The 26050-nt window shown below is 36.1% G+C and overlaps 1 protein-coding gene across 1 annotated transcript in view; it reads left to right on the top strand.

Moving 5' to 3' along the window:
* ARAP2 (ArfGAP with RhoGAP domain, ankyrin repeat and PH domain 2) overlaps window positions 1–23751 on the top strand; it is a 132369-nt gene extending 108618 nt beyond the window's left edge. Inside the window, exons 30-35 of the mRNA XM_050896198.1 lie at window positions 4306–4445; window positions 9331–9413; window positions 10769–10804; window positions 11290–11353; window positions 15869–16000; window positions 21482–23751. Coding sequence (XP_050752155.1) covers window positions 4306–4445; window positions 9331–9413; window positions 10769–10804; window positions 11290–11353; window positions 15869–16000; window positions 21482–21835 — 809 coding nt within the window. The 3' untranslated portion in view covers window positions 21836–23751. The remainder of the gene's footprint in view (window positions 1–4305; window positions 4446–9330; window positions 9414–10768; window positions 10805–11289; window positions 11354–15868; window positions 16001–21481) is intronic.
* Window positions 23752–26050: the final 2299 nt, after the last annotated feature.

Here is a 26050-nt window from a genome sequence, read left to right as displayed (position 1 = left end):
TACAGGATGAGATCATTGGGGAAGGGATGCTCCTAGTGTCTAGAGGAGGAGGCAGTTGTGCTTATGGTGGGGCTCTCCATCTCAAAGTGCACAAGAAATAATTCCTGGCTTGAAGGAAGAAGGGGAGATCTTAATCTTTGGAGTCTTTTACACTCTTCATGTGGATATTTCCTTCTCGCTGAGTAGTAGGACTGAGGCCAGATGCCCAACCACTACTATTTGAAGTATGGTTTTGAACAGTGGATTCAGCCCATACAAATGGACAACTGAGTGGATGGATGTCCTCCTCCTTTGCAGTAAAATTAACAGGGCTGTGATTGTATTATGTTTATAACCGAATTCCATGAATTTCCCTTGGTTCTCTGATCTATGTTAGAATCTTACAGACTAAATTACAGTGTTCCTGACCTTTTTTCTGTTAATGTTACCTCAGAGCTTTGTGTCATCAGCACTGTTCTCTTTTTCTTTCAGAGACTTTAATGATGTTTGAAATAATGTTGGTTCAATAGTGAGCCTAAAGGAACAACTCAGCCTCATTTCATCTTGGCAACTTATCATTGTCTTCCCTGTCAGTGCAACTTTTCCCATGTTCCTTATACATAGTACATTCTCCTTTTTCATAATTATTATTCTCATTTTGTCCATTTTAAACTAATTTCTCATGTTGTGCAATATCAAACATTGTATTGAGGACTAGATGTGTATTTTCTCTTGTCTAGAAATCAACTTTCCTTTTCAAGGAAAAAGTGTTAGTTTATTTGTATTGATACATTTCAGTAAATTTGTGGTGAGTTTTCCACTTTCCTCCAGATCTTTAGTTATTCTTTCTTGACAATTTATTCTATAGCTTTTCATGCTTGTTGCAGGAGCACTCTTTCAAGTCCTGTTCAGAAGGGCAAGTTGTGCATTATATTTTGGTATAAGAGATACTCAGTACAGCTTAGTTCTATTTCAAGACCCTTTTTGTTCTCCTTACCTGAAGATTTCCCACATTAAAGTTTTATTTGTTAGAAAAATATGAAAGAATAGATTCACTATAAAGTGTGTGTGTATATAGGTCCTTGAAATTTTACCAGTAAAGAGTTGTATAAATTGAGTGGGAGGTATTGATTTCTGAGAACAGGGGCTATTATTCAGAGGTATTCTTTTAAATGCAAACTTCTAAACCATAGGTGGATCAATCCTGAATGGATTGAGTGCATCTAGTTCCTAGTAGTTGCAAAGTTCTAGAAAGTTTTGCATGTTTTGTAAAGTTTGTATCTGAAAAATCATTCTGATTAGGACACATCCTGATTATTTTAGATTTACTTTATGAAATACTGGCTTCTAAAGAATATAGAATATCACCAATTTAGAGGATTATTATTTTTCCTCCTTCAGGCTTTTCTAAAATCTTTGTAAGTATCAAGTGTTTGATAGATTTGCTATGGTGGGAATGCTGTGAAGTTTAGAATGAGTTTTTGTCATGTCAAGAGCTCTGTGCAGAAATTTAAAATCTTCCAATTTGGTATAGATGTGGAAGTATCCTGCTACTCTCATTTGGTATGGTTAAAAAAGAAAAAAGCTTGTGATTGTGTGGATAAGGATTCATATTCTATTCTGAACATGAAATAAATATTCTTATTGGCAAAGGGAATATGTTAGCACTTTTTTTAACTGTGCGTGTATATTTGCACTTATGACTGAGGCAATCCAAGTAACTTCTGATTTTAATTGTTGAAATGTATTGATTCTGGCTTTAGATTCTATCTGAAACTCTAATGAAAATACTGCAAAATGTTCTTTTGAGATTTTCCTTTTACGGCAAGCATGCTGATTAGAATGTAGTGCATTTTATTTGATGAAATCAAAGTAGTTTATTATCTTTTTAATTTCCGTTATATTTTTAAATGTTTTTCATAACTTGAGTTTGTACTAAGATATAAAGCAAGAGGGAATTAGATTCACAATTTTTAATTATCTTCTTTGTGCAAATAATTAGGGTTAGTAGGAGGAATAATTTAATTCCAACTCCTTAAACAGCTGTTTTTCAGCCAGTATGAAAGATGGGATTGAGATACAACTTTTCAAGTTAGTCCCGAAGTCTCTCTACACCGTACAAATGACAGTAGAATCTGACTCCGTGTTTTGAAATATAACCTAACTGGTTTTTTTGTATGCACTTTAAAATGTATTTGCATAATTGGACGTTTGAGACTGGATATCACTCATGTACTTTTTGTGCATGCACAACCATGCATCTAATACATTAATACATTTTTCACTATTAAAATGTTTGGGCTCTTCCTAAATAGTCATGTGTGGAATAACTGTATACAGGTTCTTTAAAAGAACAACAAAACCCATAAATACTGAAATACAGGTAGTTGCAAACAGTACCGTGCAATATATTTGTATTAGACCCTGCGTTTTATGGTCATTAGTGATGTTTCATGCAAATTCTTAATTCTCCCTTGTCAGCTCTCGTACTTGCTTTCTGCACGTCATGCAGTACTTGAAGATACTGACTGCTCATTTAGCAGAATGTATGAAGATGGAGAAAATACGTAGTTTTGATTAGTACGTGTTACAGCAAGTGTCACTTCCAAAGCATGACTATTTGTGTAGGTAGCTGTTGCTGTGTAATACCGCTCCTCACAAATAAAAAAAATTATGCAAACAATGAAAGTTGGTCTTTTCTGTATTTCCGTCGGTCCTGACCAAACGAAAATGTATTTTATGTTACTTTTTATTGTTGATTTATTTAAAACATTTTATTCTTATTTTTTGAGATTATATTGTGTGCTCATTCTTAATAATAGAGTTTTGATATCAGATGCTCAAATCCTAAGTGGAATTTTAATGAAAAAAGCCAATTGAGTAGTTGGGTAAGGATGCTGTTCTCCATATGCCACATACTCCTTTTACACAACAGTTTTATTTACTATGTTGAAATTAATATATTATAAAAACTAGTGGTATCATTCTGGGACTCTGAAACAAGTTTATTCAGTATTTCCTAAATAAGTGAATGACTTACAGGAAATATCTACATTTAGCAAAAGAAAGTAGGTGGTAAAAGCCAAAATATGGCATAAGTAGTAGGCTTGTAGTGTTTTGGGATAAAGGAATTATTAGCCCTGTTAGTATGGCTCCCTCTTTAAGGTGAAATGGTGTTGACTGGCATGGAGGAGAAGAGTTCATCTCCTACCTAGCTGCTCTCTTTTCACACTGGCAGTCTGCTTCCAGCACTAGTTACCTAAAGGAGAAAAGAATACTTCAGAATTCTGCTGAATTCTCTGCTCTTTTGTGAAGACTTGATAAGATGCAAGTAGGAATTATTTTTTTTCTTTTGTTGTTCCTTACTTTGTTAAAGTGCTGTTTTGGTTTGAGTTTGTATGCGTGAGTCATATCAGCATGGTGATTACTGTAATTAGTGGTCAGAAGTTTTTGCTATTTGAAAATGGACTTGCTGGGAAAATCTGATAAACTAGTTTAAAAAAAATACATATATTGGGCAGAATAGGAAAACTGAAAACATCTAGAAGTGCTGATGCAGTAGTTTATATGTACTAGTATTACTTTTTTGTATTATTTTATTTAGAATTTTAAATTGCTGAGAACGCACTGAAAAATCTAGTCTCTAACATTGAAAACCTTCGATGTTTCTGGCATTTTTTTTTAAATAAAAACTTTTTCAGCACAAAGTTAAATGCTTTGTAAAGTTGACTGCAAAGCTGTGGTTTGGGTTTGGGGTTTTTTTTGTGCAGGGATTGTTTTGGTTTTTTTATTAATTTTACCAAGTATCTGTGTGTTTCTGTGTGTATTTTGACTCAAACAGAAAAACGTGGACAGACTCATGACAAAATCAGATATTTATGGAAAATTTTTGCCTTTCTGAAGCACAGAGATTAAAAATATCCATTGTCATACTTTTGGACTTAACTGCACATTCTATTCGGAAAAGCTTCTTTTAATTAAAGCATGTTGGTGGATTCTTTCCGTGTTATCTTAGAAGTGAAACAGAGAAGACTTCTTTTCCCCCAGTAATTAAAATCATAATGTTGTCAATATTTAAGAATACCTTTCTTATTAATATATCGTATATAAAAGATATATTAATATATAATATGTATTTAAATGTAATATATAATAATATATATTATATATAATTAATTTTATTATTTTTATATATGTAACATAATAACAAGTCAGTGGAATTGTAATTTGAGTTTTTGATAAACAATAATACTAGGGCACTGAAAAACTAGCAGCTTCCAGCGTTGTAAAATCTTCTAACAAAATGCTTTTTTATTTTCTTGATAGAGAAAAATGAGAAAGGTAGCGTGAAAGCAGGCAATCTGAAGTACAAAGAAGAACCATCAAAACTACTGTCCGGAAACAAATTTCAAGAGCGTTATTTTGTGTTACGGGAAGGAAACTTACTTCTTTATAAGGATATGAAGGTACAACAGACAAACTCTTCACCCTTAAGCACTCACTTAAGCTTTCTTTTTCATACGAAAAAGAGAAGAAAGGCAAACAGATCAATATTTTTGATATTAAATGCCAATTTCTAGAGTCTGGGGTTGAAGTACAAGGTTTTTATCTTACTGTTTCACAGACACTGTAGTAAAAGGAGTTTGTATCGGTTGCTTATTTAGCTATTGTAATTATGCATTACTATAAGCTTTAAAAAATAAAAATAAACCAATGTTTAGGAATGCCTACAGCTTGTGCTGTGATGGAGTTTTTTGAAAACCTGCTGTAGAGAGCAGTAGTAGAAGTAATAGGGAACTTAAGTGAACTGCATGCTGTTTTTTCTTGGTATCTCACACAAAGCGTTAGAAATTACAAGCAACAGGGTTCTTACACCTACAAGAGTCATGATAGAAGAGAATATAGGAAACAATAACTCTCAATACACTAGCAAAATCTTCCCCTGCTTCCCAACAACAGTTTCCGGATGTATTCTCAGTCCTCCAAAAACTAGTATTGATAATTAGATATACCTCAGAATTCCACAGAAGCAAATTTAGGCATACTTAATAGCATGGTGGGTTCAGTTTTAAATATTTCATGGGAGTGTTCTTTAAAAAGTGGTTTTGGGTGTACACAGCTTGTATTAAAGTAGAAAACTAAATAATATGCATTGTGAACTATGTTTTCATTTCAATTTTGATAATTTCTGGTTTAAAAAAAAAAAATCAAAGTCTAAAGTGCTTTTATTTTTGCTGACTGCTCGTTTTGCCCGTCCAGCAAATGTAGATGTATACTTGCTGACCTTCATAAAGTACTTTTTTTAAAGACAGATCCATTGCTCAAGTAAGCTCATGCAAAAGAAATATTGTGTCTTCTTGTGATACTGTGGGTATAATCTTAATTAGAATGACATTAGAATGTCAAAAATAGTGTCCCATAATTTAGTGCTAAAACTCAAATTGGCCCATATGTGAGAATAAATTAATATGCCCATAAAACCTTAATTAGTATCTTGGAAAGAGTTTATGATAGGATTGTTGTACTACTTCATAATCTGCTTTTTTAAGCCATTCTGATTTATAGAACATTAAATTCCCCAAATCAGGTGGAGTTTTGAACAATATTACTTTTAAATGGCTTTACATTTGTTTTTTAAAAAAGCAAATGGAAAAACCATTCTGACAAAATAGCGTATATCAGTTTGTTTTATTTTCTTTTGAGAGATGTTCATCGACCACTAATAATCTTGGTATAATTTTAGTCGTATTTAGAAATGAATAGTAGGAAAGCTTGGCATTGCAGATGGAAAATTGTATTTAATAAGACTGCATGTACTAATTAATTTATAAATTCTCATTAACAGCAAATTAAGTTTGTATATGCAGGTGGAGATACATTCTGTTAAGTGTTTCTCTTGTTCAAGAGCAATTATCAAAAAAGTGAAAAGTTTCCATGATACTGTATGTTAAATTACAATATCGTGCTAATTGGCTGAAATAACATACCACTTTAATGTACTGTTTTTAAGAGATAAGCTCACACACAGACAAATGGCTTCCTTAAGGTACATTTTTGTGAGAAGTATACTGTTGTTTAACTAAATAGTATGTTTTGTAGGAGTGTTTTTTCATTCTGGCTGTACCCTTGCTTTGAGCGAGAAGTTACGCAAGAATACCAACCATAAAACTGATGCATGTTCTGTTTTGTTTTGTTTTCTTAAACATTTATGCCATCTCAGATTCTGTCTCTTTTTTCCCCACACTGGAGTGTAGAGGTTGAAAGCTGTAGAGGGAGAAATTGAGAATCCAGGACAGTAAACATTATGGAGTAGCTTTATGTACTGGGATTATAGGGTTTGTTAAGTTGGTTGGTTTTGGTTTTGGTTTTTTTTTTTTTTTTTCTAAATAGAAAGCTAAAACACTTGACCTAAAAGTACTAAAGGGACGTTAGTGTGTTGTGTTAGATGGTAGTTGTATTCTGTTGTAGAATAGTGTACATGAGAATTTTATTGTTTCCTTTCAGCATTTCATCCTCCAGGCATGTTCAGTTCTCATACCTAGTGTGGGTATATGTCTGTTGTAGGTTGGCTAAAGGTAGTTTGTTCAAGAAGGAACAAGGGAAGGAACGAACCTCAGGCGGTATCTAGTCCAACTTCCTGTTCACAGCAGGGCTATCAACTGAGGTCCGAACAGGTTGCTTGGGGCTTGATGCAGTCAAGTCTTGAAAACCCACGAGGATGGAGATTGCACAACCTCTCTGGGCAGCCTGTTGCAGTACCTGACTGTCCTCATGGGAAGAAGTTTGTCCTTGTATCTAGTCATCTTCTCACGATGTGAAGAGCCTCACTCGGTCATCTTGATAACTTCCCTGTAGGTGCTGGGGGGCTGCTGTTAGGTCAGCCTCTCCTCACAGGGCAAGTGCTCCAGCCCCCAGCCAGTTTGGTGGGCCTCTGCTGAACTCACTCTAGATTATTGATTCTCTTTTTTCTATTGGGGGGCCCAAAACCCGATGCAGGACTGCAGAAGTAGTCTCACAAGTGCTGAGGAGAGGGGGAGAATCACCCTCCTCAACCTACCAGCTGTGCTTCTGCTAACACAGGCCAGGAGACATTCTTTGCTGCCAGGACACACTGCTGGCTTATGGTCAGCTTGCCAGCTGCCAGTACCCTCAGGTCCTTCTCAGCAGAGCTGCTCCCCAGTCTGTGTCATTGCAGGGGTTTTTTCCTTCCATGGTGCAGGATTTGCTATTTATCATTGTTGAATTTCATAAGGTTCCTGTTGGCCCTTTGTCCTATACAGGTCCCTCTGGAAGTCAGCCCTGCCCCCAAGCATATTGACTGGTCCTCTGGGTCATTGTGCAAACTTGATGATTGACTCCTCCAGGTCATTGATGAAGTTGTTAAAAAGGACAGGTCCCAGGATAGACCCCTGCAGTCCTTCCCTTGTCATACATCTGCAGTTAGAGTATGTCTGATTAACCGTCACCCTCTGGGACTGATTGTGCAACTAGCTTTTTACTGATACAGATGTCCACCCACCCAGACCATAACATCCCAACTTGGGTAGAAAAGTATTGTGGGAGACAGTGTGAGAAGCCTTGAGGTAAATGACATCCACTGCTCCTGTCATCCACAAATCCAGTCATTTTATTGTAGAAATCAATCACGTCGGTCATGCTGCCTACTCCCAGTAGCACCTTCTCTTCCATGTGCTCAGAAACGTGCTCCAAGAAGACTCACTCCAGGATTTCCCCAGGGACTGAAATGAGGCTGGCAGGCAACTAGTTCTTCAAGTTGTCTTTTCAGCCTTTTTTGAGGATGGATGCAACGTTTTCCTTTTTCCAGTTACCAGCAGTTGCCCCTCATCCCTGACACTTCCAAGATGACACAGAGCAGCCTTTTAAGGATGTCAGTCAGCACACTCAGAACCCTTGGATGCAGCCTATCTGATCCAATGGACCTGCATGACTTAAATTCTCTCAAGTCTTTCCTGACTCCATCCAGTGCTCCTCTGGTGCAGTCGTTATTCTCCTACTTGAACTCTGTCTGTAAGCGTAGAGGCCTAGGAGACCTTGCTGGTGTGAAGACTGATGCAAACAAGATACTGAGTTACCTTAGCCTTACCTGCATCTGCTGTTGCTAATTCACCCTCCCTGTTCAGCATTAGGTCTACACTTTCCTTGTTCAGCCTTTTACTACTAAGATGCTGGTGCAGAAGCTCTTCATGTTGCCCTTAATGTCCATAGCAGGTCTCAATTCCAAATGAGCTTTGGCTTTCCTGACACCATATCTACATGTCCTGGGCAGTGTTTCTAAATTTCTTCCTTCATAGTCCCTCCCTGCTTCCGTCTCCTGTATACTGCCTTTGTCTGCATTGGACCTCCACCATGAGCTACCTATTTACCTGGGCTTGTCTCCTGATAAATCTACCTGTTTTCCTGAGTATTGGGATGAACCGTTCTTGTTCTTGGAGAATGCTGTCCTTAAAGACCTGCCAGCTTTCCTGAGCTCCTTTACCCTTCGGAGTTGCCTCATCCCATGGACACCCACCTATCAGTTCCTTGAATAAGCCAAATGTTGCTCTTCTAATCTCCTTGGTCTGTCCTCTGCTAACTTGTCATCTTTTTTACCCTCAGGATCTGGAGCTCTACGATTTCATGGTAACTAAGGCCAATACTACCATTGATTATCACATCCCTGACCAGTTCTTTCTTGTCTATGAATAGCAGATCCAGCTGTGCATCACACCTTCTTTGGCCATCCAGTACTGGTGTCAAGAAGTTATCCCTGACACCCTCCAGAAATCAGCTGGATTGCTTGTGTCCCACTGTGTTGCCCTTCCAGAAGATACCAGGGAGAGCAAAGCCCTGTCTTCCCCATCCCCTGCCCCATAAGCATCAGGCTCTGCTATTCAGAGACTTCCTTGGGGTGTTTAAAGACTTCATCTGCTTTTTTTCATCCTGATTGGGTGATCTGAAGCAAATACTCACCATGATATTGTCCATCCCATAGAAGAGCTCCTTTAACAGAGGGCAATGCCACTCCTCATCTTCCCTGACTGTCTCTCTTGAAGAGCTTGTGTGCATATATTACAGCACTCCAGTTTTGTGAATTCTGCCACCACATCTTCATTATTCCAGTTGTGTTACAGTTTTGTGACTTCACATGGACCTCAAGTTCTTAATTAGTCTCTTTCCAGTAGTAGTGATTGGCACACTTTGTAAATGGGAAAGAAAGAGAGAAAAAATGTAATGATCTGTTAGAAAAGAGGGTGCAGCCCATGAAAGAAGCCTAACTGTGAAGACAGTCATGTGGCATTATCTCTTTTGCACATTCCTGATAAAATAATTAGAATCTTATTTTATTTGCAGGCTAGCAAACCTGAAAAAGTGTTGCCTGTCAATTCCCTGAAGCTTTATCTTGGAGTGAAAAAGAAAATGAAACCACCAACAAAGTAAGAATAGAAAAGAAAAGAAGTTAAACTGTGTAGCAAGGTACTTCTAGTATTGTCAAGAAAGGGGAACATAAACCATTGTGGAACAAGAAAAAGTCAAGAAGCCAATTGAAGTATGCTGAATTAAATTACCCTCTATAATATTATTTGTTCTGTTTCTATCTCTGTGTTCCATGTTAACTCTTCTGGCTAGGAAATTACTTTATTGATTGGCTTTTCTTAGTCTTAAGTGTATTATCTCTTGTGGATATGTTTGCTGCTAGCTCACTTAGTTTTGTAGGGTGTGTCCTGCATTTCATTGGTGGACACACCTTCTTTGCACCAAGAAAAAAGAGAGAAGAGAAAACCAACTAGTCATGGCCTTTAGTGACAGTTCCTGTTGTTCAGTAGAGGATTTTCCTTTTTCAGGATCCTTGTTATTTTGATATTTCTTCTAGCTGAAGACTACAGTGCCCTTTACAAACATCAGTGACTATGTCTGGAAAAGAGCAGTGAACAATGACACCTGTTTTTCTCAGATGTTTCCAGTACTTGTTTAGTCAAAGCTTTGAGACACTGAGACAATGTACATAGGAACCTGTCCCAAGGGGACTCTAAGTTGGCTGTAGGCTTTAAACAGATCTGCTTGAACTTTTCCTTTACAGTTGGCACATCAAAACGCCCCAAAAAGATCTGTAAATTTCTAAGCTTAGTTGTGTTAGAGAAGAAGTTGATGGTTTTTTTTTTTCTTTTGAGTTAAGCAGAGAATGAGTAGGAGATTAGTCCAAAATAGGAATAAAAAGATTATGTAAACAAGTCTTTGCAGGTAGGTTCTTTCCTTGAGGTTTATTTTCAGTCTGCTTTCAAAAGCAGACTTTGCAAAGTCTCTTCTGGATCTCCAGGAGTGTCTGTGCACTTACTCCATTTTTTTTCAGCAATTTTTAAATCTCTGTAAACTCGTGTGATTCCTTCTGTTTATAGCGCAAGCATACCTCTCTTCCCTCTGTGACTTCCAAACTGTAGTGGACTCTTTGCTGGGCACCATCTTAGCAGTTTTACTTCCAGCACCTTTCAGAAAGTACAGCCACGGCCAAAATGAGGCAAGTAGTTAGCTATCATCTGCAGGGCTTGGCTATAACCCTTTGTCCAGAACAGAATGTTCATTACCTGTGAATCAACTGTGAGAAAATGAGCAAAATCCATCATCAAACCCACAATTTCATTCTAGATTTGCAGTACACATTTAAACTTTGTAATCCCCCCCCCCCCCCCCCCCTTAAAAGCACTGTATAAAGGTAATGAATCTCTGCAGTTTGAGGAATATGTCCCTGTCTTGAGTTTCTGGAACTAATTTTTGAAAATTTTATTTGTTTCAGCTGGGGACTTGCAGTTTTTTCTGAAAAGCACCAGTGGTACGTAAACGTGGAACACATGATTGGTTTAACTTCGGTGTTTAATATTTGTTGAAATGTTCAATTTCAAAATAAGAGTGTTTGAAAACTAATGGGCATTATTTTGCTTGCATGTTGACTTTTTGCTATGTTTTTCTTAATTAACTAAACGGTCTTAATTCATATGTTTTGGTAATCTTTTGGGGTTAGGTGTCTGTCTCTCTTCTGTGGCCATAAAGCAAACAATTTTCATAAATTTAGAATGATAGATTTTAAACCTATGCACATGCTTTAAATAAAGCACATGCATTGTCTTCAAAGTAGGGTAAAGTGATAATTTGAAGTATTTATATTTCCCTATCTTTTTATGGGAGTGTTAAATATAGACAGCATTCACAAACGAATGTGAGCACTGTTTGAAGTTGTTTATAAGCCTGTTCTTTAATGTGTTTAACTGCAACTGGAGTTTTTGTTGTTTTTCTTGTTAATCATATATTGCGTTCTAGGTATATATGTTGTGATGGACAAGATGCGCAGATGGAGTGGATGATCAGCATTTTTACTGCACAGGTACTAATCTGATCAAAGAAATGTAACTTTTACTGCTGTTATGAAAATCCCATTAAACAATGATATGTATATGTTACGGATATGTTATAGATAAAGTTGCAATGCCATTAAAGTTTCTGGAATACTCAACGTAATAAAACTGCAAAAAAGATGGGTCTTAGTCTGTGAAGACTATTATTTATAATATCATTTTCATATGAAAGCTGTGTGCTTTGAGAGTAAGGGAGAAGAACATCACATTCTGGCATCATTTTTTTTTTTTCCCTGCTGTGTTGTAGAGAAGCTGGTTAAAGAAAGACAACTCATTTCCTTTGCAGTAATAAACCTCTTCTGGGTGAAATTCTGGCCATTAACCTGAAGGGTGTGTCTGTGCGCCACAATGCCTGAGTGCTATTTCTCTGCTCACTAGTTTGGATGCTGCATGCAAAGTAGTTATAGAAGAAGGGTGTCCTGTTTAAAAACATAGTGGTGTGAACTAGCCCTGTTGAAGAGCTGTGCCAATACAGCTGTATTTCTCTGGTATCCAGGTTAGCTTAGTTAACACTGACAATTCATTGTGTTGGATAGGCATTATCCTAAGTTAAGTAATCTTCTGCTTGCTACTAGATTGTGAGTAAGGAGGGTGTACGTTTGAGTGCCATGTAACGCATCCTTGCAAATGGAGTTTAATATTTACATAGGAGGAAGCTGGAGTAAGAGAGATGGGAAGAGTTCAACCTGACAGGAGGCTGGAACATAGTTTAAAAGGATTTTGTATTTGTGTCAGATTTTTCTTGTCTTTCCCATGATGCTCAAGAAACTTTGGGGAATATCACTGTGAATAAACATCACTAGATTTATGATTACCTGTGGGCTTTACGTATTACTTAAAGTGGACTAGGTACAAGACTTGCAATACATACTTCTTAGAGGCTTTCTAAAACAGAATCTGACCTTCATAGATAGTAGTGCTAGAAGTATAATGCATGCCTTGTAAGTAAGACTTCCAAATTTTTGTCTTATTCAGCTCCCTTAACTGAAGTAACTGTTGTAGTTTCTATGGAAACAGCCACTGGTCCTGGCATACATCTCATGGGCATAACATGAGCAGTGTCACAACAAATAGGCTCAGAGGTTATTGATATAGGCTACTTAGAAATAACTCATACAAGCTTGGTAACTGTTGAAGTCCTTTTGATGTAAAATCACAAGAAGGGCAATCTATTAGGATTCTGATCAGGTAGTGTGGGATGTTGAATGTTCCTCTGACAATATAGATAAAAAATGGAGAGACACTGCTCAATGTTCAGGATATTTTTTCTAACAAAAAAAATTAAATCATTTCATGTGGATTTAAAAAAAATTGCTATGAATTAATACTTTTTTTTTAAAACTTCGTTCCAATGAATGAACAGTGCAATGAATTAGCAGTACTAATGAGCTACATTAGGAGGGTTTTTGGTTTTGTTTTGGGTTTGGGGATTTTTTTTTGTGGCATTTGTTGTGTTTTGTTGGTTTTTTTAGTCAGCATTCTGGACATCCATAAAGTTGTCAGTCTTCAAATTACATGAGAAATTAAGTGCTAATGATGCAGATTTGCTGTATTGTTCTTATTGCAATCTACTGCTTTAAATATAATTTACAGTGAAAATCTTGAGAATGCAATGGCTGATGTTGCTAAAGCTTACTATAAGATCTCCAAATGTTTTGTATCATGCAGCAGCAGCAGACAATTATTATCACATTATCCCATTTCTAAACCAGAAAACTGTAAACGTCAACTGAGGCTATTTCTAGTTAGAATTTTCAAATTGAGGCCATCTTTAGGGAAGATAGCTTGTCTTTTACTTTATATTTATCACAGTATTTGAACACCTTTATGTTATAGAGACTGCAGGTAGCACATTTTATTTGTCAGTGGAATAGCTTAGATTACAAATTGAAAAATACTGTAAAGTAGGTTTTGAAGTGTTAAGACATTGACATTTAATGATTCAGTGCAATTAGGAGGGAGATAAATCTATGTTACAGTACTCCTCAGTGCTTGAGCAAAATAAGACTATTGGTAATTAATATCAGTAAGATAGTAGTACTATTGTTACACACCCCCCCATTTTCTAATAATGTTTATTTCTATAGTATAAATAGTGCAGAGAATATAAATAGCAATGTGTAGGTACCACTGTAATCTAGTAACAAGAGTACTTTTGATACAGAAAATCAAGTTAGCCCAGAGGTTATTAATCTTGTACTTCAAGCTGGTAAATACTTAGAGGGTTTGAAGGAGGACCATTGTTTCTTTCAATTCTATGCAAAATTATCCTGAAAACTATGGCTGAAACTTGATTCTTGAATTCTATAATAGTTTTGTACAAAATCACTTAATAGCCTATATAGCATACAGTTGGAAGTAATTAATTGATATGAAGATGGACACAATAATATTCTTCCAGTTCCATTGCCTTTGATCAACTAGAGAGAGGCACATTATATCACCATGAGGTGCAGTTGAGCAGATAGGTCAAAACTATGAATAAATACATTTATTATGTGGCCTAATATGTTGCTAGTATTTCTGATGTACTTTCACAGAGTTCTATTTTAAGAAATGTTACAGGCACAAAAAGGAGATCGGGCTGCTTAACTGACAGGGATAGTTTCCTTAAGCTTGCTGAGGATTAAGGGAGGCAGTTTCTTTCAGAAGCTGACTTAAAGTTTCTCAGTCACTTTCTGAATTGCATCTGTGTCTTGTATCTTGGTCTACAATAAACTGATTTTGGTTGGCAAGACCTGCTGTTTCAGATAATACCTTCTCAATGTTTCATTGGAAGAAAATGTTCTTAATATTCACTGGGGAGAACTCTTGTAACAGACTTTTACATGACCCAGGTCAGCACCACGTGTGAGAATTTTTTACTCCATAAAGATGTGAATCTATAAAATACTTTTTCTAAATTTGGAATTGGGGCTTCTGATTTCTAGACTGCTATTCTAAATCAATAGTCACTGATTCTGATGGCTTTTTAATAGTAATGCAGATGGTCTGCAAGTAAAAAGAGCAAGTATGATCACAGCTCCACAACTAGATCTTTGTATACAGTCTTGAAGAGACTTCTTACTTCATGGATTTGGAAGATTGAATACCATTAAAAAAAAATAAAGGACACTGAAGACCTGACACCTGTGAAAAGAAATCTATTACAGATTTGGACAGAGTCACAGAATTGTTTAGGTTGGAAGGGACCTCTGGGGATCATTTAGTCAAATCCCTCTGTTCAAAGCAGGGCCAGCTAGAGCAGGTTACTCAGGGCTGTGTCCAGTCAGGTTTGAATAACTGGCGACTCCACAACCTCTCTGGGCAATTTGTTCCAATGTTTAACCACCCCCACAGTAAAAAAGGGTTGTGTTTTTCTTATGTTCAGACAGAATTTCTTGTTTCCTATTTATTATAACTGATGCTTTGGATTAGTATTTTGCCAATATTTACACAAAGCATTCTCAGCTTTCATTAGGGTTCCTTTGCAGTTCTGGCTTGCCAGTTTCCTTTGGAGGTATGCTGATTTAGCTTTGTGCACTCATCTCCAAAGTTTAGAAACTATTCTTCTGTAGGCCTCATACATCCTCTTTGATTCACAGAATCTCATGTTGAAGTTTTTTCAGGAAAATACTCTTACACTACCTTGTCCTCAGAGCTATCTTTCTGGTTACCATTAACATCACCAGAGGACTCTGTGAGCCTCAAGCACATGTGCTCCAATTTCTACATGTGAAATTCTACATGATCTGCTAATGAAAGTTCATTATAGACCTCTTACAGAAAGACGTTTTAACATTTTATTTGAAATATTCAGTTAATGTTCTTTTTTAATTGTTTTTATTTTTTCCTTCCCTTCTCTTACCAGTCATGTTTTTCACTCAGAATGAAGCTTTACACTTTGGAGTTCTCCCCAAAACTGACCTGTTTCAGTAGAGCTAAAGCAAAGACTATTATTGAAGCCAGATCTGTTTATTTGTAGATTGTGGTTTTGAAGCATTCAGAATGTCAAGCCATTTCCTTTTGGATAACACATGTTGTTATTGTAGGTTAAGCAATTATTTTCTCCTGAATTATTAATATAAATTTTGAAACACTTGTTTGCCAATTGGGGTCATTTTATTTTATTTCAGAAACTTTTGTTGGGACCCCTGAAAGCATGCTTATGTGGAATTTTGAAATTGTGAATCAAGTCAATGTGTGTGTCTTGTTTGATGATATTTTCTATTCTTAGAAGATAATTGGAATAATAATATGGAGGAAAGATGTTTGATACATGAAAATTTTATAGAGGCATTTTGGTTCTATTCACTCAATATTGTGCAGCATTCACAAAATATTACCATAATTTTAAGCACCATAGTGTTTTCCCCCTTCTCCCACAAGAGGAGGGCATGGTGTTTTGCAGTAGATAGCTTCTTCCAAGAGAGTTTTACATACAAAAGAATGTTGTGTATTTGTGAAATTCCACACCAAAAATAAGGAATCATTTTGTTCTTCAGCATGCAGATATATGGCCACCTGCTGGAAAAGCAAGGAAACAGTCTATAACTAAAAGTCCAAAGATTGGAGGCTTACCACTAATTCCCATTCATCAGGAGAAGAACACTTGTAAAATCAGAGGGAGTACAGAAGTAAGTGGGGTTTAAACTTCGTGTAGAGCTTCTAACCACAATGCTGTACTTTTAAATAGTCCAGTAATAATGAACTCTCTAGAGCTGGATAAATATAAAATGTAGATGCTCTTGTTATCAATGTCCTTTTCATTGTTTAGTCATTAAAGGAATGGTTAGGACAATTCAATGTAAAAAACCATTGTGACATAAACTCGTGTCACCTCTTTGGCTGTTCAGTAGATCAATAGTGAGTTTTTTTATTTGTGTTTGGAGGGGTTTTTTTGAGCAATGATTGTTCATTAGAAGTAAATAGGACTTTTACCTGGAAATATATTGCACATTATTCCAGTGCACTTTATTACAGTTTTATTTTAATAAGGTCCTTGAAAACTGTCCTGCATGTGTATTCTACCATATCTTTTCTTCTGTCTAAAATAACTGCACTGTTTTAGCTATGTGCTCTGTGAATGTAATGGAAAAAGCTCAGATGGAACTAACTGTGGTACATTTAAGTTGTGATATTATTAATCTCAAAGAAGAACAAGAGGGTTTAGTTACAACTCTTTGCAGAGACTGAACTGTGTCACTACTTTACGTGCACTAGTGATATGTCTCAATCTTATCATACTAGCTTGAGATGAATTTCTGGTATCCACATAGAGAGACTGATGCCTGTGGGGAGGACTTACTTGCCTTACTTCCAGCTGAGAAGAAGCAGTGGTAATGGAGGCACTGTTCTGCTTGGGAAAAATAGTGGTAACTAATCTGAATGCAGCAGAGAATAAGTGTTGAAACAAAACAGCTTGGTCCTTTGACAATGTGCAGTATTATTTCTTGCATGTTTTAGAAGATTTTGAAGGGAGGTAGATAATGTGGTATGTGTTACCACCACTTACAGAGACAGTGGTTCAGGTACAGACTGGTGAAGCTGACTCAGTTCCATAGCAAACCAAAAGCAAAGGTAGAAGTAGTTCTTTATCTAAAAGGCAACTCCATTTTTCTTTTGTTACGCTTTCTTCAGGCATTTCTGCTCTGCCTTACCAAATGAGTATAATACAGTGTGAATGCAATTATAGTTTTCCTATTTTGTTTAATTTGTCCTTTTGTTTTAACCTTCTCTCAGAAAGTATTTTTGCAATTCTTTGATAAGTTCATTCTAATGTTTGCATTTTTAAACTTTTTTGATGAAAGTAAATAATAGGTCTTGTCATTCAAAGAACTTTATAACCCTTAGGTATGTCTCTTACCTGTCCTTTATGCAGGTACAGTTGAGATCTCTAATACATTCTTTGAGATGGCTACAAATTCAGACGTTCTAGGATAAAGATTTTACTGGATTTTGAGCTTCATGATTTAAAATCTTGAATACCTTGTAGTACTAGAATTATTTTTTTTAATTATTTTTGTTGATGATGTGCTTCATTAGGAAGGACTCTCATGTTTCGTACACTGCAACTTAGAGGAAGTCTGCATTTAAACCTAAAAGTAGAAGATCACAGTCTGCATTATTTGTGCCATGACTAGATCTAGAGAAGTTTTATGCAAAGGTTATTTGCATACTTTAGGAAGGTTAACACAAAACTATATAATGGAAAATAAAAACTAACACTTTTTTTACATGGAAAGCCAAAACTGGAATGAACAGTAAAACAGTGGTAGAAAGTATGTGATATATTTTATTACAGAGAAATATTGTACAGCAGTGTTGTCAGTAAAGCAATAGATATCCATTTGGAGACCTGCCTTCAGTCTTTCCATGGATTTGTAGTACTTCTCCAACAAGCAAAAATATCTCCATTTTAAAGCATCAGAGAATAATAACAGGAGCAAGCATTTTCTGAAAGATGCTGGTTTATGAAAAATGGAGGTCTGTTTACAGATCAATGCATAAACTTGGAGTAGAAATGTGATCAAAGTTATCTTCATATAGGCAGGAAAAGAGACTAAAAGTTTTCCAAAAAGTGAAAAAAGTGACATCTTTGTGATGTGAAGATAAGTGAGGGGAGAGAAAAACCCCCCAACTCAAAGATACCCAGAAACCAGCAAGTTTAATATTCATGTTCTGTGCTAAAAAGTCTATATTGAATGTCTTCTTTTTTCCCATTATTGGAAGTAGTTTTATTGTGTGCTAACAAGATAAATACATAATACAGAAAGTTTGAAAACACTGTATAATTAAGAATCATTCTAATAACAAATAGAATCAAAAGTTTTCCATTATTTCTGCACCACTTGATGCATACATGGATAGTGCATTTAAAATATGCATATTTCTTATATGGAATCATTTAACTGAAATAGAAATACATTGCTGTATATCTGCAGTAAGTCTGTACTTTTATTTCAAAATACAGGAAGATTGAGGAATGAGGAAATACTTTTTCTTTCAAGCCATGGTCAAATACCATACTGACTTATAATAGGTTATACCTGTGTAGCATTTTGAAAGGAACAGTATGTCACGGGGATAATGGAGGATGCAAATAGATAGAGTTCCACCATATTTTTTGGCTGGTGATGTGCAGAAAAAGAAAACGGTGTAGTTAGATGTACATATTATTATCAATTTATTCACCAATTACTTGATTAAGGGGCTGAAATTTAGAGGGAAACAGCTGCTTCTAACATGAAATTGTTGCTTTTTACATTAGGGGTTATTGGGAGAAAAGTATGGAGTGCAGCAGTGTAATTTATAGCATATGACTAAGAGTGGGCAGTTGATCAAATAATAAGAATTAATATTATTAAGAAATTTGATGTGACAGTTTTGTTCACACATCATTTTGATATGTTATTTATAAGGGAAACTGTTTATAACTGTAACTCTTAGTGCTCTAATTTGAACAACAGAATTTGGCTCTATCAATTGAATATTCTTACAATGCAAATATCTGGGAATTAGGATTCCTGTATATACTGAATCTACTTTAAAAGTTCAAAATGTTGAGTAGTAGTCTGTGTTAAGGGGCTACATGCCAATATACAAAACTGTTTCAGAGAAGTAGGCAACCTTTACATTTAAGTGCTGTATTTGATCTGTTCCTACTTTCATTATATAAAGGGCTCCTGCTATACCCAGTTTAGCAGGAGAACCGTACTGATTTCAGAAGTGTGGTTGGTATTTTTCTTCTCAAAAGATGCAAAATTGAAACATGATGTAAAAAATTCTGTAAATAGAAGATTATTGCTCCTGACTGAATTTCACAGGTAATTCATATCTTAACTTGCTACATAACAGTGAATAGCTTGGAGTGTGTTACTGTGTTTTCTGAAAGGTAATTCATGACAATTTACATTTCACATACTGCGTGTATATTATCACAGATAGTCCTTTTATTATTATTTTATTAATTGAACATGAATCACTGGTGATAATCTCACTGTTTTCTTGTTCATGCAAGAACATTATTTTAAATGGAAAGAAATTATTTTAAATGGAAAATTATAGCTTTTTCAAATATTTGGCAGAACAGAACTCCCCACATTCATGAGTCATTGGGACAGTTCCTCAGTTGCCTTGAACTTCATTTCACTGAATATAGCTGAACATGTTAAATATTAGGATGTTTCTTGCTGGCTTAGGTGATAGCAGGAGATTCTAAACTGATAGCGGTTGTTACTGATGGCAGTAGAATTTAAAAGAGTCTTCAGGCAAGATAAAATCTGCTCCATAGCATGCACCACTGGTAACCCATGCAGCAGTATGAACTCCTGTGTGCATTGTTGTTCTGGGACTGATATTTTTTTTGCATGTCATGGCCACTGGTGCTTCGTTATTAATGGGTAGTTTTCATTCTTGGTGAATGCAAATAGAAATACCAGCCTCCTTAATGCTAAAAGTGATACCAATAAAATAAAGCCTTTATCTGCTCTTTTAAAAATTGTGATTTATATCATCCAAATGTTTGTTTCTTTTATTATTGAACAGATGCTAGCTCAGGTGAAATTTCAAGAGCCTGCACAAATTTAGACTTTGTTTTATAGCTTAGATCTCTTCAGTGTAAACTCATTTAATATTTACTGTTTTTCTTCCTACACAGCAACTAATTTGCTGCATCAACACTCATTTTTTGTAATGTGCTTATGTTTGCTTCTTTCATGAAGAAAGAAATGTCACTGTAAAACATATAAGGCAAATAAGAATGGTAGAGGAATTTATTGTATTCTGTCTGCTCAGTTGGTGTGGCAGTAGGCAGATCATTCCTTTTGTGGAAGAGCCTTATAGTTCTTGAAGAAAATGAGGTCTTGGAATTCTTCTTTCATGTATGACATCTTTGTTGACTACTAGAAGATACTCAAAGCTGAGGAAGACTTTGGTTCTATTTGTCTTTCCTGTGTGGCACTTGTTCAGTTTGAGTGGATTTTTATGGAGTCACTCATCCATAGCATATGAGCAAGTTGTCTCATGGAATCTTGATACCTCATATATGTTAAAGCAAACATGAAAAAATATTCAAACACTAGAGAGGAGCTATTTCAGATACATCTACATGAGTGCTCTAGTTAGGATCAGGAGTGCTCTTTATGAGCAAATCTTCCAGTTGTTCCCATTTAATGTGCTTCGCTTCGTATTGTGGAGTGGTTCTGGAGCATGTGAACTTGGATTGCTTTCAGATGAAACTGAAGCTGAAGATGTTCTGCAGGAGCATATCTAATGCACTGCAGCCAAAAATAGGCCTGCCAGTCAGAGAAAGCTAAAGCTAATCTGAAGTGTACTTAAAAATAAAAAAAAGGCAACAGCCCTGAAATATACTGTTAGTATAGATGTCGGGTTCTCAGCACTTTTCTTTCACTGTACAGATGTGCTCCTAATGGGCCACACCAGTTGCAAATTTAGATGCAGCATTTGATTTACCTTTCATTTCCTACAGCTTAAGAACTTGAAAACAGCCCACCAATATGGAACAGTTGCATTGCCATCAGTTTGTTGTTTTTTCTGAGTTCTCAGATGTTACTTAAAATTGCTAGCCAAAATTTGAAAAAGCAGACAGTCTTTATAATTTATCAGGTAGTACTGAACAGCTGCTGAAAACATTTCTGTGATCATGTAAAATTATCTTTTGTACATTCCTGTAGCTCTGTCATTAAGTTATCAAAATTGCAACATTCTCAGTTGTATTTGTTTAAGAATTCTGAGTTTTTAAGAGTATATGGATCTGCTGTAAAACATTAAAATTTAGTCTACTGTGGTAGAATGAAAAATCAAATTGTGTATATATGAAAATGAATGTCTTCATTGTCATGGTGCATTTAATTGAAAGATTTATGTAATTTTCAGAAGTATCACTAATTGAGAAAATATGCTCACTAAAAATACTAAATGATAATAGCACAAATTGTGGGAATTTAAAACTATTAACTGTGCTGTCTCAGCTCTTGAGTAAAATTGATTTTTCTTTTAAACTGTTATGTGAAACTAATGAGCAAAAATTGCAATCTAAATATTATTGAATATTGTGTGAATGTGAATGATCTTATTTCTCTTTGCTTGTTTGCCAGAATATAGAACTGCAATCTGGGAAACCAAAATTCAGTGAGCATCATGAAAATGACTTTCTGAAAGAAAGAAAAAACTTGAAAGAAAAAGCATCTATTGTGGCACAATGTCTGGAACGGAAGGAGGAGAAAGTGCGAAATCATGCAAAAACACATCAGAGCTTGATCCCTGTTGAGGATATAGATGCAGGGATGACTGACCTACACCAAAGACCACTTAAGGCACTGAAGAAAAATAAGAACAAAACAAACAAAAGTACTTTGGAATTAGACAACAAATTACCATCAAATGTGATTCAGGAACTAAATACAGTGCTGCAGAAGAACAGAGCACTTCATGATGAAACCTCCAGCTGATTTCCTGAGTCTGAAGTTTAATATACACGTGTGTATGTATTTTCTGGGCAAAAGTAGGGTTTTTTGATGTGTGTAGTTTGTACAGTGCAGAGGAAATATAATTTGTTTATATGCAGCTGTTGATTTTGTATATGTGTATGCCACATGTTATAATTCAAGGTTGAACTGAGAGAACTGATTATGTAGAACTCCTGAAATTTGGGAGTTTTCCTGTGCAGTGCAATGACACCAGGGTTTTGTCTATTATTTTTTGTTGCAGATTTTGTTTGACATAATAATTCTAAGTGCTGCCAAAAGCTTTTGCTCTGTTTATATTCTGTACCATCTTGTAAGTACTGGAGAGAGATTTTCGGAAGGAAGACAAGATATACACTGAAATTCATACTGTTGGCCTGCAATATTTTTAATTGTCTAACACTATAAAAATGAGTAACGTCTGCTTTGAAAAGTGATTTTTGCATGTAATTTTTTTTGTGTGTGTTTAAGAATAAAATTAGTATCTGCTTCCATAGATTCGTCCTCTGACAGAGTGGCATGTGAAAGAATCAAAAGGGAGAGGAATGTAGTAGTAAAGACAATGTGTTAGTCATTGTATCTCAAAACTGTGTCTATATGGTATACGCCTGATTATGACATCTAAGCAATGAGAGAGAATACTGACAAAAAGAAGTCTTCAAAGCAATCTCTGATTTAAAAGGGTGTATGAATTGGAAGAGTAGCGTCATCTCTTTTTGCTCAACAGGCTGAAGTAATTTTATAAACAGACCTTGGTTAGCTCAGGGTGACAAAGGCAGACTTTTCTATCACTGTTTGGATAGAGCTTGCTTGGTGCTGACAAAGTTGCTGGCATCTGATGAATATTTAGTATTCACATGAGAAATGAATTTCCTAAAGAAAAAATGGTCCCCACACAAACATATCTATCGGAAGGGTACTAACTCACTCTAAGAAGTGCCAGTTACTAAATGGGTGAGGAGATTAGCCCCTCCCTTTACCATGAGGACAAAGGTGAACAGTATGCTGTTTGCAGGGACTAGGAAATGCTTGTGCTACAGCTGTAGCACAGCTCTTCTTCTGAGTGTGAGAAGAGGTCCCAAGGTTGAGACAACAGCCTCGTTTGCTGCATTCTGAGTATGCAGGTAGCAGTTCCTGAAGACGCATGATATGCTACCCTGCAGCTACTTTGGTTTTTAAGCCCTGAGTTCCTTAAATTTAAAAATCAGAATCTGGCTTCAAAACAAAACTATGAGCAATGAAATTATTTGGTCTTCTTCAGTTGTTTTGTGGATCTCACTTTCACTTACCCCATGGGATTGCCTCCTTCCTCTCTCATGGCATGTCCCAGTTTTTACTTAGTCCTGTAACAGCTGGATGGGCAAAAGGCACTGCTGTGCTGAGGCTGTTTCCAGGTGTTGCAGATGCTGTCTGGTTAAGCAGCAGGACCCAACAGAGCAGAGGGCTAATGAGCTCACGCTGCACCTTTGCTTCAGGGGAGGCATTAATAACAGCATCTGCTTTATTTTGCTGCCGTCCCTTTTGTGGTCTGATTAGCCACTCTGCCACAGATTTTCACCAGCCTTTTGAGAACTTACTGATGCCTTTAGTGTTCCTCAGGTTTGATTGGAATTGGCCAGACCTCTTAGGGTAGAAGAGAGAATTTTCAAGTATTTCTTGTTTATTGGAAATTGTTTTAAATAGTCTCTTAATTCCTTAAAATTTCAGAGGAAAAATTCAATTTAATCAGCATCAATGACATTTGATTTTTATTAACAAATAGTTTTGAGGATGCTTTATGTTGCTACTGAATTTCTTCCCATACGGAAGCAGTGTGCTCACTTATCCCCTCTTCTATTTTTGGTAGTCACAGGTGACGTAACATTTCTCACATAATTTACTTCTATTCTTGATTGCATTGAGCAGCTTAATTGGAAAAATAATTTGATTGAAGAAATTAGACAAATGACTCAATGTATCTGGCAACTCTGCTAGGAAGTATGGGGAAAATGAGATCAAACTCAAATATTTTTTAGTGTTTTGTATTTATTCTTCTGGAATGTAGCACTGACAAAGCAAGTTTAGTCTTTCAGACTTTGCACTTACCATATTTGACCAGTTGTTAGATCTGAAACGAGTTTGTAGATTTTAATTTTCCCAGTGCATTATTGACTGTTTTGCTGCCTTTAATTTGTAATGCGCCTCTTCTAATCATTGAGGCCCTGGCTCAAGAAAGCATGTAAGCCTGAACTTAAATTGTATTGACTAAAGCCAGTGCTTAACGTTAATAAGCAGATTCTTAAATGCTGATTTGAATCAGGGCCTAATGCCATCAGGGGAAATTATTTTTTTGTCTGAGGCTGGACCTGAATGTACTGTTTACAGTTGTACTTTTATTTGCAAATATTTTTCAGTATTGAGTTATGGTTGCTGTATTGTTTATCTTTTTATTGGGTTCTTAAAAATGACGTTCACCTCGCTGCTGAAAGCCTCATGCATCATTTAAGTCCCTACACTAATGGAATAAATGGAGCAGTGGAAGGGTTTTGTGCATTGAAGTGAATATGTCCGTGAAGAAAATGTTTTGTGTATTTTTATTGGATCTAAGGACTACAGAAACATTTGTTCTATTTCAAAAGTATATCACAGATAAAGTATCTGTATGGCTGCTGTTAAAAGGCCCTAAAAATCAAGAAGAAAAGAAGTTTACTAAAATATGTTTAAATTTGGTTTTGTATGTGTAGCTACACAAGTACTCGCACTATATACGTGTGTGTGTGCATACAGTTATGTGCACATCCACAGAGACACACTGAATGGTGACAGTGTTAACCCAAGGAAAATTTATTTGGGAAAGTAGAAATTAAATTTGCAATGAATTATTTCAAATAGGTATCAAAGTTTTGGACCAATTACCTGACATATCATTGTTGCACTACACATTTCGGACTGATTTAAGACCTGCAAAATAAATGTGTTTTGTTGCAATACCTTAATGGCTGCTGATCTTTTATTGTTCCTGTGCCATGTTGTGGAATGGTAAAGGAAGTGTAATTTTCAGAGAATAAATGGTAATTATTTGAATGAATGCTATTTCTCTAAAATAGGCGATGGATTTTTTTCAGAAAAAAATCAATAAAAATGTTTAAAAAAAAAAAAAGACTTCTGTATGTCTTTCCATATGAAAGCTACTGAATAACCTGGTGTTTACTTTCTGATCTGCAAAATGAAGTTAAATGAGACACAGGTTTTTTATGTATGGGCTTATAACAGTGGGAGGACTAGGATTAAAATCTCAGTAAATCTCTGATTCATCATTACCTTGTTAGACTTCTGCAACCATTGTAGGTGTAAAGCTGACATGTAAGCATTGTTTATACTAATTGTTTTAACATAATGCCTGTTTTCTGTTGGTGTGGGGGTTTTCCCATGTATTAAGATGGGGGAGGGAAACAACCCAAAACCCGAAGAAAAATACGAGCTGCAATATCTTTCTTTCTTTCCTTTAGTTGAGCTGAATATTGGCTACTATTTTGGAAACTTTTTTTGAAACAGATCGTTTTCCGAGATATTATTTTGGGCTACTGGTCCAAAAGAGCAGTTTGACTAATGGGTTTTGTGCCTCAGCAGAGACTGCTTTAGCGTGGGGTCGATTTGACCAGCTGAGATCTAGTGTGTTCATGCAGAGCTTACCTTTACTGTGTGACTGAGGCTGAGACACAATTTCTGCATTATAAAGTTTTGCAAATGTTATCTAAGAATCTGTCCAGTGGGGGAAGGATATCCCCAAAGATTTCTTCAGTTAATGGGGAGGGCTTGGCCATATCATTGATTTTTGTTTCTTTGTTGTGAGGAGCTCTGGGCTGTTGTGGCAAAAGCGAGTTGTTAGGATGCCACTGGCTCTGTCTGCCAGAGGCACCCCTGGGGTGCCTTCCACTGTCACGTGTGGGGGTAGTTTTGGACTGCTTTACAGATACAGGTTTATCGGAGAATAAAGTTATGGGAATTTTATCTCACTACTATGATTTTTCCCTCCCCTGATACAGTGCTGGCACACTGTGCTGCTATGAGTGCTGCCAGGTTACCACCAGCTCCACATCTCAACTTCTAGATTAAGGAGTCTGGGAATGTGTCTTAGTGGCTGAGACACTTTGTTATGAGCCTACCCTGTCATATCACCTTTCTGATTTTTAAATCCTGTTTTCCAGTGCAAGCTGTTTC

Source organism: Gymnogyps californianus, chromosome 4 (genome assembly GCF_018139145.2).
Source record: "Gymnogyps californianus isolate 813 chromosome 4, ASM1813914v2, whole genome shotgun sequence".
Taxonomy (NCBI): domain Eukaryota; kingdom Metazoa; phylum Chordata; class Aves; order Accipitriformes; family Cathartidae; genus Gymnogyps; species Gymnogyps californianus.
Note: the sequence above shows the minus strand (reverse complement) of the source record. Positions and strands in the feature narration are given on the sequence as shown.